The sequence below is a fragment of the Sinocyclocheilus anshuiensis genome, unplaced genomic scaffold, assembly GCF_001515605.1.
Source record: "Sinocyclocheilus anshuiensis isolate Anshui unplaced genomic scaffold, SAMN03320099.WGS_v1.1 scaffold513, whole genome shotgun sequence".
NCBI lineage: Eukaryota > Metazoa > Chordata > Actinopteri > Cypriniformes > Cyprinidae > Sinocyclocheilus > Sinocyclocheilus anshuiensis.
In genome coordinates, this window is record NW_015537972.1 from 1,313,571 (window position 1) to 1,331,154 (window position 17,584).

A 17,584-nucleotide genomic window follows, 5' to 3' on the forward strand; every position below is an offset into this window, starting at 1 on the left:
TTTTGTTATTAGTTTAAGTATTTGCTATTGACTGTTCAAATGCGGAGTTTTGCACATCGTGTGTGTGTGTGTGCAAGAGAGAGAGCGAGAGAGAGAGCGAGAGAGAGAGAGAGAGCGGGAGAGGGAGGGTCACATCACAGTGGAGTCAACTGTCTTAACCGTGACTTGTGTACTGCAAACACATACCAGCTTCATCACTGTGTCTGTCACGCGACTCTGTTCCCCTGTCTTGGCTCTGCATTTTCCATTTGCCCACTAATTTATTTTATTTATTTGCCTACTTTAATCACACGTTTAATTATTTCTATATGTATTTAATCAAGAATACGTGTATTTATACACATATTTATTTATTTATTTGCTTATTTATTTCTTTTTAATTTCTGCAGGTTTGGTCCTCCATAGAAACTAACACGTTATACTTATACCACACATGCCTTGAACGTTCGAAATTAGACAAGAGGACAAACACACACACATGGCAAACATAGCAAAATAAACAAATTAATGAATAAAATAAATGAAAGTAAAAAATAATACAATTATAAATATGATAACAACAACAATAAAGTCTAATAAACAAATGGATAAAACAAAATGAAAACATTGACAAGAAGGGGAAAGCAAACTAAACCTCATCAATAGAATCATCAAAAAAAAATCTCTTATTGTTTCTACTGATTTGGAACATCTTTAAATATCTTTGATTATTGAATTGCATTAAATATCTTTAATTATTGAATTGCAATTTGCTGCAATTGTCACTGTTATGTTGCACATTCGTTTCCTGAGATTAATAGTGAGTGATTGCTTAAATTACAATGTGACGTTTTTATTATTATTATTATTATTATAAAAATAGTTCAAATATAGTAGCTACATTTATAGCTTTACCGGCAGAGGGCGCAATGTCGTCATGAAAACTCGTCACTAATTCTATCCCAGTGCCCACACTTGTGGTCTTAAATGTACTAAATAAAGCTCTATAGAAACTTTACTTACATTTTTGCAACACTTGTTGTACGTGTGTCCCATTGTATAATCAACAGTTCTACGCATACTTGCAGTCTTCCTGCCCACTTGAACACTTAGGCCAAATACAGGAAATAGTATGTAAGACAAGTGGTCAAGTGCAAGACTGCAAGTGTGGGTATTGATACACATCCTGAATATTTAACTGAGACTGTTGACCTGAAACTGCTCTCCCGAAACTGTTGCGACGTGTGGCTGCATTTGGTTGTTATTGCTCTGACATCTGCCTTACCGAAACACTTCAAACATAGAGCAGTTTCTTTGCGAGTGTATATATATATATATATATATATATATACAGTATTGTATTTTTAATGACAGTTTTATTTATAAACTGTATTAACATTTAGAATAAATTGTAAATAATAATAACTTATGATTATTTTATTAGTTTGTAAACATGTTTGCATTAGTCATTAACCACCTGCCGGTCGTGCATTTTATGTAAATAATAATAATAATAATTATTATTATTATTATTATGATAAAATGCACGACCGGCAGGTGGGGCTGCAGCCAATATTTTGGGAATCCAAGCTTTGCTAGCTGTCAAGATGGTACAAGGTGAAAAGGTATCTTAGAATTTTCTGGAAAAGTATCTTAGTGATATTGTGAAATATTATTACAATTTAAAATAGCTGTTTTCTATTTTAATATAGCTATTTACATTTATTCCTGTGATGTTAAAACTGAATTTACATTGGCCATTACTCCAGGCTTCAGTGTCACATAATCTTCAGAAATCATTCTAATATGCTTATTTGCTGTTCAGTCATTATCAATTATTATTGGTGCTCAGTAATTAATAGTGTTTTTACTATTATGTTGCTGCTTAATATTTTTATAGAAGCCATAATACATTTCATAAGTTCATAAGAACATTTATTTGAAATGGAAATGTTTAGTAACATTATAAATGCCTTTGCTGTTTTATATATATATATATATATATTTAATGCATTCTTGTTTATCAAAAGTTGTATTCTTTTAACCTTGTGTGAACCAAACTTTTGAAGGGTAGTGTCACACTTTCCATAAAAATCCCACAAAAAGTACAACTTTTTTCATCTTTCATAATAATGTTTAAGTAATTCATAAGAAATATTTCAGGAAAACAGCATATTAGAATGATCATCATGTGACAGTAAATACTGAAGTAATGTGATGAAAATTCAGCTTTGCCATCACAGGAATAAATTAAATGTCAAAATATATATATAAAAAAAAAAAATCTTTAAATTGTAATAATATTTCACAATATTTCTTTTTTTTTTTTACTGTATATCTGATCCAATAAATGCAGCCTTGGTAAGTATAAGAGATTTCTTTAAAACATTTTTTAATCTTAATTATTCAAACACCAGACATGAGTCTTTTCACAGCAATGCCTTTCATTCTCCTAAATAGGCTAAATCTGTGCACTGCAGAAAGATTTCTGATGTATAGACAGTTCCTACAATACTTTAAAATACAATTGTCTTATTTTATTGTATTTTAACATACAGAGAATAACTTCAAAATTGTAAATGTATAAATATCCACAATTTAACAATGAATAATGAGAAATAATTAATTTTAAAAATCCACAGATTGATAGTCAGGTCAGTTTTGGCAATACTGTATTATTTACAATTATGTAGATAGATAGATAGATAGATAGATAGATAGATAGGTAGGTAGGTAGATAGATAGACAGATAGACAGGTAGATAGATAGATAGATAGATAGATAGATAGTAAATAAGCGATGTAATACTCTGTAAAAAAAAATCTTTGAATCATTTACAACATTACATCATGAACAATAACTTCAAACTTGGTCAGTTCAGTTGTATAATCTCAAAACAAGTTTAAAATATATCATCAACACTAATGTACTTCAAAAGAATCCTTTTGAACTGCACACAAGCACTTACTGTCATGTAGGTCCTTACAAAAAAATGCATAATAAACATATGTGTCCAATTGAGGCAGATAATTATTATCTGATAAGAAGGCATGCACATAAACTAAACTGGAAACACGTGTACCAAATAAATTCCTCCATGCACAACATAAAAACTTAAGTAACTTTGACTCCACAGATGGACCAGTGGACCAACATCAATGCATACCATCGTGTTGTTTTAGTAAAACTGAAATGCGTGCGCAAAAGATTTAATATAATTATCTGTTTTGTTCTCTTGAACAAATGGGATGGAAACTGTGCTTTCCTGCTGGAGGTTAATCGAGTTCTTCCTGCATGGGACAACAGATCCACCAGATATAGGATATGGCCTTTTCCAGGAATTTCCCCCTCAAGTCCTAACTGGTCCCAAGCACTCTATACTAGTCTAAAACGTCTATCTAAATCATTGTTGTTTATCTTCTCCAACACTTTCACATTCTGCTCAATTATACAACTCTGTCTTCTCGGTGTATGTTGTCGCCAAAAGCTAATGAAGTTTTCCCCAACGAAAAAGAAAAGCAGTGGATCCAGGCAACTGTTTCCCGAGGCCAGACAGTGTGTGATGACCGCTGCCTTTCTCAGACTTTCAATATAATGGCAGGACTCGTCATAACCTTTGTTATGAATGTCCATCTCAGCCTCCAAAAACAGAGTTCGGACGACATGATACGGCATAAAGCACGCGAGAAAAATCAGCAGAACAATAATGACGAGAGAGCAGGACTTCTTGTGATTGAACTGAGATCTTTGATTCTGCCTGGTCTTCCTTAGCTTTAGCAAATACAAGGCTGCAAAAATGTAACACACTGAGATGACCACGAAGGGCATAACGAAGCCTAAAAACAAAACCCCTCGATTCAACATGATAATGGTCCCCACCTGGGACGGCCTCAGATCCAGGCATTTGGTCTGATTAGACTCCACGTAAGTTCCTGCTTTCAGAAGCGGGATGGACGCCACAGACACGATCAGCCAGATGACAATGCATAACACCCAGGCTTTCCTAGAGCATTGCCAGCGCACGTATGTGAAGGGCTTCACGATGGCCACGAAGCGAACCATGCTCAGAACCGCCAGGAAGTAGATGCTGCCGTACATGTTGATGTAGAAGACGCAGGACATGATCCGGCAGGTGATGTCTCCGAAGGCCCAGTAGTCCATGAGATAGTAGGCGGCTCGAAACGGCAGCGAGCACACCATCATCAGATCAGATAGAAGGAGATTGAGCATGAGGATGTTGACTGGAGAAAAAGACGCTTTTCGTCTGAACGATGAGGAAATGAAGAAGAACAGAGATATGAGGTTGCCAACAAGCCCAAGGGAAAAGATGAAGAGATAGGCAATTGGGTAGACGGTGCGCTTGAAATCACTGATGGAGCAGTTTGTGAAATTCGATGAATAATGATTCATTGTTGGGTTGGGGAATTCTGTGAACAAAATCAAAGAGATGGCATTTTAAAAAATGAATAAGGAATCTGAACCATTTTCAAATTAGACAGCTAAATATGTGAGTGTTTCAGGCACTTTTATGTCCCAAGGGTTGATTTTGTTTAACCTCTTAAGTGCCACCGGCCCACCGGTGGGCCTGTTGGCGCTCTTTTTTTTGTTGTCTTTTTTCTCTGTCACATATCTTAGTAATAATCATTAATTACATATCATTTGAAAGCTTAAAACCTCAAAATTCATCCTGTGAAAACCATTTTGTAATCGGACATTGCTTTACCATGGAAATGTTACTTTAAAATCTTTTGGCTGTCTCCTCCCCCTTAGTGGGTGGAGTCAGGTGTCATATTACAAAATGTATTATGGTCTTTTAGAATCAAAACTTTTTATAATCTTAACAAAAGGCACATCGTCGGTCTGAGTCTCAAGATTCCATATTTGGTGGTTATTTTGTGATAGAAGTAATATTGACAGAGATATTTAGACATTTGTGACAGAAAAATGCATTTTAAAAATGGAGTTTTAATGGCTGTTTGTGGTATAACGCCCTAAATAAAATCTCTCAGGAACCTAAATTGTTTTTGTCTTGTATGTGCATAATTTCCAATTAAGCTGTAATTTTGTCAAATTATAAAGAAAAGTGTATGACAAATGTGTGTATTTAGGATACATAAATTGCTAGTTATGGAATTAACCTAAGAAAGACAAAGGGATCAGTCATTTTATTCCAAAATGTTAAAAATGGTCATTTTCATCACAGAATACAATTGAATGCATCATTTGCATATCACTTGTGTCCACTGTTGGACATACATACATGGTCTATTTTATTATTCAGTTGCAGCTGCTGCTGTAATTGATAACAGTCTGTTTAATTCACAGTCTTGATTATCTAAATGCTGCATTAAAACACAAAACACAACATTTGAACATACATGTTGTTGAGCAAAGACCCATAGGAAATATATTTTTTTAAATAATAATTGGACTGGTCTGCTTGTCTCTGGAAAGAGATAAATCCATATTATCTTACATTTGTAGGAACTGAAGCATTAATACAATCTGCAATATATCTACAAAGATATATTTTTAACACCATTATCATTACAATAAATTATAATAATATGTATACCATTAAAAACAAAGGTTGTTTATTGGCCTTGATGGTTCCATGAAGAACCTTTAGGTTTTTATAGTGGAAAAGGGATTCTTTAGACGATTAAAATGTTCTTCACACTAAGAACAAAAAAAATATTTTAAGCATCATTCTGAAAACCCCCCTTTTGAACCTTTATTTTTTAGGGTGCATGCTAAAAGTATATATACAGTACCTCACTATCAATAGTCTATTGAAACAATGTCTATTTTAACTAAAAAAATCTAATGCACTTACTTGTGAAGAGGCAGCCAAAAACCTAAATCCACGAAGTCCAAAATAGTCCAGTCCCCACAAATGTAACCTAAATCCTGTGCAACAGTAAGAGTGGTGAGAGGAAGCCATATAAAGACATGACTCTACACAACTGCTGCTCTGGAGAAATGACTCAATTTCTCAGACCACAGACACACCCAATCATCTCTGATCTTCTGCCGGAGGTATCCGAAGCGGTATATTCATACAACCATATCCATATTATATTATATAAACTAAAACCTAATAATAAGTTGGATCAAATTATTTGTAAACCACATGTAGAAGTATACATTGTCTGATCCAAGATAAACTCAGTTTGGGTCTGCTCTACTCTTGAGATTTCCTTGTTGTTGATGCATGACATTCCCAAAATGAAGTGTGTTTCCAGTCATCACATGCTGAGTAAGGATTTAATGAGGAGGTTTTATAAATACATTTAATGCATTTAGAATTAATGACACCGAACATAAAACTCAACTCTAGTAACTGGGTAATGGACATAATTTCCCAGGGGTGGCACCACACCTTCAAAATGTGTTTATGCCAGGCCTTAGAAATTTACAGTTGTAATTTCTAAGAAAATATATAACACATATTTTATTTTAAAGGGTAAATGTGTATAATTGTCATCATTTTTTTTTATTTTTATCCTTGACGTCAGCATGACATGGAACTTCAATCTGTTTTATAAATGCATGTTACTGATATTTTCATTTCTTGCAAATTTGGTATGAAATATGACCTAGGCACTGGGAGAAATTTACTGTGGTGGTACCATATGGTATCAGTTGATAGGCATTATAGCATGGGGATAGATGTCATATTTTTTTTTACTCCAGTAAGTATTTCTCAGAGTTTATTCAAGTCAGTTTCTTTATAGACACAAAGGCTTGGCTACAATAAAACAAACAACTGCTATTTCCCAGGAAAAAAGATACTGTTCACAGTTGCTTGATACACTATGATGCATGTTGTCACACTATATGACACAAGTTGTACACTGTGCATAGGAATATTTGAAATAAAGCATACCTGGTGGTAATGCAGTCACAATTATTCCACTTCAGGGCAATCTCTGGGAGAAAGTTGGTGACGATTCTAGGGGCCCCTGGCTGTTGATGCGGCCCCCAGAATGCGATGTCAACTGAGGCGAACCAGGGCTCACAGCTTCAACCTGCACCGGGGCTCCACATTACCCAACTATGGCCCTGTTCCGCTTATACCACAGTCGCCATACCTCAAGACATTTGTCAGTATTTCATCCTTAAAACACTTGTGTGAAGAAATGTTTTTTTACACATCTCATACCACGCCTCCGTTGCCAGTTCCGAAACAGAATTGTATTTACTTATTATACAAGGAGTAATTATTTAGTTACAATTATTTAGTATACAAGGAGTAATAGGGTTCCTTGTATAGTTTAATGCATTAGATGAGATAGATTTTTTTATGCTTAAGAAAATTGAACTTAACGACAAAGCCACTATTTGTTCAGTAAACCAGTGTTTAATAAAAAATAATAAAGTTCCCCCACTGTACCGAAAATGTACCAAACCATCGTTTTTGCTTACCATTGTATTTTTCAATACTTTTTATGTCACTAGTGATGCCTATAATTGTCTTATTTATGACTGTCTTAAAAAAATAGCGTTAACAGTCTATCTCACATTTAACCACAAGTTATTATAGTTTTACACTAGTGCCTATATCTGTAGTAAATATACGATTTTACTGTAGTTGCCATGGTCATTTGTTTATCAGGGAAGTTTGGCTCAAATCCTGTGTGGGTCAAATCCACCCATATATGACACACTGCCAGCTGAGAAGACTGGGCACAGCCACATCTCTGCTCTTCTCACTCGTAGTCATGCAAAACTGACCGCTTTACCATATCTACATCATCCTCTGAGACCCGGAATGAAGACTTGGAGTTTAAGTTAACACAAGGTAAACATTTAGAGAGTTTCTTTTGTAAAACCTCGCGCTGAGTTGGATTGACACTTCGCCATGACGTCAATCTATGCAGCTGGCTAACATCAGCTAGCAGCTTTACTCATTCAAACACCTTTAGATATGTTATAACAGCTGCTACTGAGCGGTTCACTGTGTAATTGAACATCTTAGCTTGAGGCTTATTCAGACTTGTGGGCTGTTTTTATTTCTATAAGCACACGAGGTGTTATGAATGTAAACGATTGCTAGCTTGTTAGCTAACTAACAGCTGCTGAGTAACAACGCCCGTTTATTTGCGTAAACATTCATTTATACTTTATAACCCTGACTAGATGTTTAATATTATTATTATTTTAAAGGTTGTTGTTTGGTCACATATTATTATTATTATTATTATTATTATTATTTATTTGGTAAGGATTTCTTTTATTTACGTCAGTTAAACTAACTAGCATGTTACATGTACTGTATTAACTAAAGTAACAATGTTAATTTAGAATTTCGTTTCAAAATGTAAATATTTCATCCATATTCAAAAGTCATGGTATTTCCTTGACAATAAAGTACTTGTGTGGTACCATAGTACTTATTTCCAAGAACAGCATGGTACCACGTTGATACATATTTATGAACATTGAAGTAAATGGTACTTATTGGTGAAGCTTTGAAAAAATTATATGGTACTTCATTGCAATTTATACTATATGTGTTTATACTGTATATATATATAGAGAGAGAGAGAGAGAGAGCGAGAGAGATACCCAAAAATGCTAACAAGTTTTCGAGATGCGCTAATGCTTTCCTAATGCATATATGTTGTGTCACAGAGTAGTATGCTGGACGTGGGAAAGTGGCCGCTGTTTGCCCTCCTGCCCCCTGAGGAACTGCGGCTCATCCGCCAAGCCTGTGTGTTCGGTAGCGCTGCAAATGAGGCTATCTACGTTACCGTCAATGACGAGGTACAGACATGCTGAAAGCTTTTAGTGGACAGATTAACCATAAATGAGTAAACATCTTTGCTGGAAAATCTTCGTTGGGTTTGGTGGAGCTCTTGCTCTCTCACACTCTCACTGTCTCACACACATGATAATGATAAGGATGCTTCAGTAAGAATACGTTCATAATTACAAACAAATTAGTAGTTGTTTGCCATCGTTTTAAAATTGAAGGTAAATTTGGTTTAAATTTAAACATATTTTATTATTATTGTTTTTATCAAATAAAGGCGGCGAGAATTTTGTCAGGGAAAGTAAAAAAATCTAAGCTACAGTAGAAAAAAAATGTTTTGTTGAGCTCTGCACACATATACTGATTGGAAAGAGACAGAGACAAAGGCAGAGTGATCTTGGGCTGGTGATAAGCAGATAGAATAAAGCTATATTTAGGCTCGTAATACTAACATAAGGCTTGTTTGCTTACTGAGAGGAGCTCTGGTGCGTGTCCTGAGCCTGGCCACTTCCTTTTTTAGCTCTGTTTTCCTTTAATGCTTTTTAACCACAATAAAACATGGACTGCCTTTAGATACCATTTATCTTTTCAACAAATGCTTTCTCATTAAAGCGACTCTATAATCTCATGTATCTCATGTACATACTGTAAGTAGGGATCAAGTGCTAAACTGACAGCACAAAACTGCCTTCTCAAAATCTTACTGGATGAATGTCTCATCCAGTAAGATTTTAAAACCAGAATTATCTGTTCTGTAAACATGGTCTTGACTGATATTCTCTGAATATTGAGTGAGAGTCAGTGGCTTAATAAACTATAAGTAGGGATGTCAAAATTAACTCGTTAATTGTGTGATTCATTTTTTTTTTTTTAGTTTATCGTGCTAAAAATGTTTAATGTATTTAACATGGCATCCATTTTTTCCCCTGGTATCCCTTTGTCTAGCGGTACAGTAGACTATATGAACATGCTATCAAGCACAATAAGACGCAAAAGAGAACTTAATTCAGTGCTGGCATGTTGTCTGTGGAGCACGATTGTAGCGCAGTGAGCTTGCGAACAAAAACACAGAATTATGCCAAAATGCCCATTTTTGGTGAGTAACCTCATAAACAGTCTTAAATGAGTTAAAAAGTACTAAATGACCGTAAAGAACTGGGAAGAAAATCGGATGTGTGTCAGATCCATGTCATGCACATCAGATTTTAAAGAGACAGTGCTGCATTTAAAGTGAAACCTGCTGCAGTCTGTCATTGATGTAAATCAAACAACAAAAGAAAGAAAGAAAGAATCTGTATTCAATTTATAGTTTATTCTTATACAATTTATAGTTTATGTGAAGATTAAGTTCTAACTATAAGTAAATATAAATAAACATAATGAAAAGTTTGTGTCAAGTGTTAAACAACCTAACTGATGTGTTTGTGTGTGTCACCCACAGGTGTTTGCACTGGGGACGAACTGCAGTGGCTGCCTGGGGCTGGGAGACACGCAAAGCACCATTGAGCCCAGGCGGATAGACATCTTGTGTGGGAAAAAAATTGTATCTTTGAGCTACGGCACAGGGCCACACGTGGTCATCGCCACTGCAGGTTGGACAGATTTTTGACATGAAACAATGGCGATGATTTGGTATTTGCCTGTACCAAATAATTGTGGTTGCAGGATGGCGAAATTAGAAATCTTTCAATGGCGAAAACTCATTAATATTATTATTTGTTTATCATAAATGTGTATTATTATTATTATTATTATATATTATTGTGCAGCTGTAATATGAGGGGTCAGATATTATAATATATAAGCAGGACATTCCCCGTCCCCGTACGTTCCTAATGATATTTATACTAGTTTATCAAGATTGTAAATGTATATAAACAGACCTTATGGAAGTGGGTGTGATCTGAATTTAAAATTATCATAAGCAAAATGTAAAAACATGGTGAGCTGCAGTGACTTGTTGTAATGAAGTCTTGCAGTTGTAGTTGTAATGAAAGCATCAAGAGGCATGTATAGAAGTATAATGTCTAAACCAGGGGTGTCCAAATTCGGTCCTGGAGGGTCGGTGTCCTGAAGAGTTTAGCTCCAACACCAATTAAACACACCTGAACCAGCTAATCAAGCTCTTACTAGGCATGCTAGAAACTTAAAGGCAGGTGTGTTGAGGCAAGTTGGAGCTAAACTCTGCAGGACACCGGCCCTCCAGGACCGAGTTTGGGCACCGCTGGTCTAAACCATGATTTAATTATTAAAATATATATATAATATTAATTATTAAAAATATTTTAAAGTATTTTTTGCAAGCTTTTTACATCAGGGATTGTGTTAAAGGCATGTCGTAGTAGCACATCATCACACTGAAGTTTAATCTTCAATCTAGTGTTTATGGGTCTTGAGATTATATCACAGAATTTCATGGGAGATGTATTCCACATTCAGACATGATTTGACTGACTTGACTATGTATCAGATTAGGCCTGTGTAAGTGTGGGGTCTGAGCTCAGTGTACTAAGAGTTGTCATCTGTTTAATATAATGCTATTAGCAATGCTCGATCTTGAAGACATCCACAATCTACTTTTCAAGTGAATCTTTTATGTCCGCATAATGATGTAAAAACTAAAACATTGACTGGCTACTAGATGGCTGTGCTGACTGGTCAAATTGTATCACATGTTTATATAATGCGTTTTTTTCATGAGTGTTGACATATCCACGTGAGCTAGCTAGGCTGTGCGATTAATCAAATTTAAGTTTCGATTTTAATTTGGCTTCCAATGATAATGAAAATGTGATAATCAATGCCGCTCCTTTCCTTTAAAGGGGTCATATGATGCTGCTAAAAAGAACATTATTTTGTGTATTTGGTGTAATGAAATGTGTTTATGCGGTTTAAAGTTAAGCTTTCACAACGAAAAACACAGCGGCCTAGCGTGAGGGGAAGCCCTGACTTAGCGTGCGCTGAGGCCGGGCAAGAGTGAGCTGAGGCAGCGGGATCGAGAACGGCGTGCCTGGCGGATCCGACGAATGAACGGCAACCACATGTGACGGACCCCGGGCTGGATTCCGCTTCGTCCACGGTGAAAGTTGATGTATTCCCTCAGCGACCAGCACAGATCAGCTCTAGGCATGACGAAGCGGATATCGTTCTCTTTTGGAAGACCAAACAAAGTAGTTTCGCTTTCACAGCGAAGCACACAGCGTCTTCACGACATGGCTGCAGTGTCAACAAAACTACAGTGAGACTAAAAGTTACGCCTTCTTTCTTTGCGTGAACATTTCGGCGGCGTTATGCAAATCTTCCCACATAGTGATGTAGATATGTGGGGGCGTGTTCGAACGAGCCGTTTTAGGTAGGTGTGGCTGACTCTGAACTTTTATAAAAAATATCTCTTTGGATTTGAGACTTTAGTCTTTGCAACTTTACAGATCTTCTTTATGCACCAAGAGCTTGTAACACTCCAAAGAGAAAGGAAAAATTGAAATCGCATCATATGACCCCTTTAAAGAGGTGTACTTTTGTCCCTCTTTATAAGCGGATTCATGTATTCGATCCATAATTGGTCTTAAATCAAACAACAAAAGACAAAGAGAAAACCTCTCACTGCTCTTAAAAGAATAACATTAGTAGATTTAAAAATCTGCTTATATTTAATTCATACAGAAAAGACTATGCACTATGCAGTGTTTTAACCGATTCTTTAATGCAATATAGAGTTTTACATGTTTCATATAGATAAGTCCATTGGCTTGTTCCAGTCTGGATATTCTAAATGGCACATTTCAAAATTAGGAAGATTGCAACTCCAATCGTGGATAGTGATTGTGTGTTATAAGATCAAGATAATGTTTTCTTCACCCACCTCTGCTTTAAATGGTTTCGTTTTGTGGTAAAACCTTCAGGAGGCCTTTTAAAAACACTTATTAGGATTAACTAAACATCTATGCAGTCTGACGACAGATGGCAAAAACAAAACAAATGATCAAGTGTGATTTTTTATAGTTTGTAATATGAGAAATATTCTACATGTTGCAACATGAGTTTTGGAAAACAAAACATTTTCATACCTGATAAACATGAAATGATTCAGTTTCCACTGAGGTAAAAGTTGAGTCATAGCAGATGTTTTCAGATGGTCAACATTAGGCCTGTGTCTTTGATTAAATCACGTATGTCAGCTGTTCAAGTTCAGTTTTATACTCACCAAAGCCAATTTTATTTTTGTTTGGCACTGTTCATTTAGGCCTTGTATAGTAGATTCTAGATCTGCTTTTCCAGTATGTTTGTCTCCCAACCAAAGACCTGAGACAAAGTTTTGTCATCTTCAGATCTATATCTTGTCTTCTGTGTCTGTAGATGGAGAAGTTTATGCCTGGGGTCACAATGGCTACAGTCAGCTGGGTAATGGCACCACCAACCACGGTCTGACTCCTGCCTTGGTTTCCACCAACCTCATCAGCAAGAGGGTGACAGAGGTGGCCTGTGGCTCTCATCACACCATAGCCCTCACCACAGAGGGAGAGGTAAAAAAAAAAAAAAGATATGCTGGTTATGATTTTATCAAACAAAAATGAGGAAATGGAAAATCTTTTTTTCTGGATTTTCCCCCACATTTCTGAGTTTACATCTTACAGAACAAAACAATAAATCACACAACAGAATTCTGAGTTCAGTTTTTTTCTCACAAAAAGTTTGTGTTATCCTATGGTTTCCATATAATACTGCTCTGTTACTATAATTATACTGAATGCCTTTATATCATTATGCCTTTATACAACAGTTTCTAATGTCTTTATATCATTATACATTATATATTTATACAACAGTTTTTGTCCTTTAATCTAATCTTTTTAATGTCAAAGTGCCCTAAATACTATATTCCCCTTGTGAGGGACCCCTTCCTAAAATATAAAGGCAGCTATTTTATATTTTAATAGCTTTAATAGTGCAGAACCACTATTCTGTCTAATTGTTTTCACTTCCCTAGTAAAAAAGTAATATATTTAAAATACATTTATTTAATCCTAAGTATAGTTCAAATCTATTTACATATTTACTGACATATTGCTCGAGACGTACTGATATAAAAATTATTTAACTTTATTTGGATTACTACTTGTGCACAATGCACATTTCTTAATGGTGCCATAGAATGCATTGATACAATATTTTAAATTGTTCTCTGATATCTACATAGAAGGTATGTGGCTTAGTTAAGGGCAAAAACTGTATATAAAATGCGGGCATCAGGGAGCCGCTATTAATATGCGGGGCATTGAAACTGCTTTCGAATGCACGATCGCGTTTTACTTTCACTTTCAAGATTTGCGATCGCACTTGATCTGTGTAAACTACAGCGGCAGTACTTACCACACATTTTACAAGATCAGATCATTGTCAGTGGTGCTCAGGATCTGTAAATCATTCGCCATCATCCTCAGTCATCTCTCCTTACTCTGTTTATGTGGTAAATTTTATTAGAACGTGCGTTATTTGTTTTCCGTGCCTTTCTGAATACAGACACTAACCCATCCCTGCACATCACATCCCCTGCACAGCCTGGAACATAACATTTATTTCCATGATCTGCCATTTTCGCTATTATCCTCGCTTGTTTCTTCACAATACCTGCAGAACTTCTGATGATTCGGCTGTGCAGGTTCGGCTGGCGGCTGGCATAGAACGTGGGCGGGTATATGCAAATGTTGGGGGCGTAACTATTAGTGATCCCGACTGTAACGTCACGGTCGGTGTTATGTTCTGATTCGCCTATTTTTCAGTGGTCTTTTGCATGCACAAGATTTACATAAGGAGGAGGAAACAATGGTTTCCATGTACAGAACTGTTATTATTCAATAACATATGCGATTCTATGGCACCTTTAATATTAAGCCTAAAATGTGTTTTAATGTCACTATTGATGAGGATTGTATGATCTTTGAATAATATTGGTTTTAAATGCAAGATATTTAAATTGTACCTAAAGTATACTTGCAATAGTTCCACTTTAACACAATCAAATATACTTCAGCATATCTTTAGTTGGACTTCAGCACTACTTCCGCACAATTAAAGTGCATTTAAGTACAACATTTTTTGTTCCAATTTAGCAGACTTTAAGGATACCAGTTTAGGATACTAAAAGTACAGTTGCAGGGTACTTTTAGTAAGTACATATAAAAAATATGTAAAGGTATTTGTAGTGTGCTTAGCATAAAATAAATGTATTTCAAATACATTTTAGTATATTTATTTTTCACTAGGGTTACGACTTTATTTTTTGAATGAAATGGAAAAAATGGAAAAACAAAATGACAAAAATCTTAGTAAGTTAATTATAAAAGATTCATTGCAAATATTCACCACTTTTGACAAGTTACCCCGGAAATGGGCAACTCAAATGCCCTTACTTGACATGTTCAGCATAATAAATATTAAAGTCTGAGAGAAGAAAGAGTTTCCTGTGTTCATGCAGAAAATTCCCAACAATTTTTAACACAAGGTTCCTGAAAATGACTAGCTGGAATATCCTGAAGGTACTGAAACACGAGTGAAGTCAATGAGGTACTTGATCAAAAAGACGGAGCAGCTGTGAATCACAGTTGGCTGACCTCAAAACTGAGTGTTCTTGCAAAAATCCAGAGTTGGGAAATAAGGCATTATTGAAGGAGTGGCAGACCATGGGATAAAACTGCAGGAGATGACAGTAACAAACGAAGTTTTTGAAGAAGGTTCACAAAACAAAAACGTTATCATTAAAAAAAACAAAAAAACATGCCATCCATGCTATCAATGCATCACAAATATATTAACAAAAATACGTGTGCAGCACAAACATTTTCAACATTGGTAATTATTAGAAATGCGTCTTGGACACCAAATCAGCATATTAGAATGATTTATGAAGGATCATGTGACACTGAAAACTAACACCGTGTCTACACCGGACACGAGCAAAACTGCTTGTAAACTGAGCGAGTTAGAAGTAAACTGATGCCTCATTTTATTTATGATGTACAGGCACAAAGTTCAAATGATTTGCACCGGTCGCTTTGTCACATCCTATGTAGATAACCTTGCATTCCAATTATTTCATGCTTTTTCTTTAAACCGCTTACAGTTACTTGAACAGTCTCCAGTTACTTATTTCCTCTCTTGTTCTCAGGTGTATGCTTGGGGATACAACAACTCCGGGCAGGTGGGCTCTGGATCCACGGCCAACCAGCCCACCCCACGCAGGGTCAGCAGCTGCCTGCAAAATAAGGTGGTGGTCAACATCGCCTGTGGACAGCTCTGCTCTATGGCCGTTCTGGATAATGGAGAGGTGAGTTTAAATAACAAGAAGAGTTTAATCAAGAATTACAGATGACAATCAAATAAAAAATAATCAAATAAATTAGATTATATGTTTTCACATGTAATCACATGTATTACTATTTGCTGGATTAGCCATCAAATAAAAAAAATAAAATTCTTTATTATGGAATGTATGCATGTGTCAGGGGGCATGAGTAATTGTTTTTTTTGATGTATTGAGTGTGTTTTAAATAATTATTTGCTCTAAAGTAATATGTTAAAACCCTATTATTGATGAGCATGCTTTTAGGAAAAGTTGACATGCTGTCAGGATATGATGTTTAGTTCTGTTACTTAGTTACAATCAACAACTGCCGCATATCAAAAGACTGTCTCAACTGTCAGCTGTGAGTTTTGTTGTGCTTTATTATGCCTTCAACACTTCTCAGTGATACTTTTCTCAATAATTTTCTCTATAATCTCTTTTCTCACCTAATATTGACAGTGATTCCTTCATGTTTTCATAGTAAAATGATAATTGTAGTTGTTGTTGTTGTTGTTTTTTTGGTAATTATTGTTACTGTACATTATTTGCTGTAATTAGCACTTGGTTTATCTCAAGGCTCTGTGTTGACAGACTTACGGCTGGGGTTATAACTGCAATGGGCAGCTTGGTTTGGGTAACAATGGCAACCAGCAAACCCCTTGCCGGATCGCCGCCTTACAGGGAATCAACATTGTACAGGTGACAAACAAAGACCTCTGGGTATTAATCAGTGGAGTATGGTGGTCTTCTGAAATGAGGTGGCTTCTGTAAGAAAGGCTTAGGTGATAGCTTTTACTTTGCAGCGAACAATATATTATACATTAAATTAAAATCTAGTATATTCTATGTTCATATTAACAAACATTTTATTAAAGCCAAGTCACATCAAAGTCTCAGTTTTATGCGTATTTTTTTCACATTGATTCAAAAATAAGTGTATTAATACAGTAAAATGCAGTGTTATTTTAGTATTGTTTATATACTATTGCAGTATATATTAATGTTTTGAATTCGCTATTAATTGTTTTTGATTTTAAGTTTTTATTTTAACTTATAAAATAAAATAAAAAAATGGTGCTTCTGTTATATGCTTTTGTCAGTTTTTATTAGGTTTTTTTTTTGTAAATGCCTATTTAACTAATTTTATATTTATTTTGGTTTTACTTTTATTATTTTAGTACTTCAGCTTATTTTATTTCAGATAGTTTCCAAGACAACATTGCTTATTTTATGTTTTAAACATTTATTTTAGTTTCTTTAAGTTATATAAATTTAATATTTATATTTTCAATTATTTAAGCCCTATTTCAGATAACAAAAAAAATTAAGTTAACATAAATACTTATTTATTATGTTATAATAATGACAGATTTGTATATTCTTTTCATTATTTGCTAATTTAATGACCCACAGACAAAAACTAAAGCAAATAGAATTATAATATTATTATTAATATACTTATTATAATAAGTAATATTTGAAAAAAAAAAAAAAAAAAAATTTAT

At 35.0% G+C, this 17,584-nt stretch overlaps 1 protein-coding gene and 1 pseudogene across 1 annotated transcript in view; one reads left to right on the forward strand and one right to left on the reverse strand.

Annotated features, from left to right (window-relative positions):
• Positions 1–3,339: 3,339 nt before the first annotated feature.
• LOC107670682 (cysteinyl leukotriene receptor 2-like) lies at positions 3,340–5,945 on the reverse strand (annotated as a pseudogene).
• Positions 5,946–7,634: 1,689 nt separating this feature from the next.
• The window catches only part of LOC107670520 (RCC1 and BTB domain-containing protein 2-like), a 32,646-nt gene continuing 22,696 nt past the window's right edge, over positions 7,635–17,584 (forward strand). The window contains exons 1-6 of the mRNA XM_016463168.1: positions 7,635–7,783; positions 8,617–8,748; positions 10,179–10,329; positions 13,094–13,260; positions 15,903–16,061; positions 16,671–16,778. Of these exons, the coding sequence (XP_016318654.1) occupies positions 8,623–8,748; positions 10,179–10,329; positions 13,094–13,260; positions 15,903–16,061; positions 16,671–16,778 (711 nt within the window). The 5' untranslated portion in view covers positions 7,635–7,783; positions 8,617–8,622. The remainder of the gene's footprint in view (positions 7,784–8,616; positions 8,749–10,178; positions 10,330–13,093; positions 13,261–15,902; positions 16,062–16,670; positions 16,779–17,584) is intronic.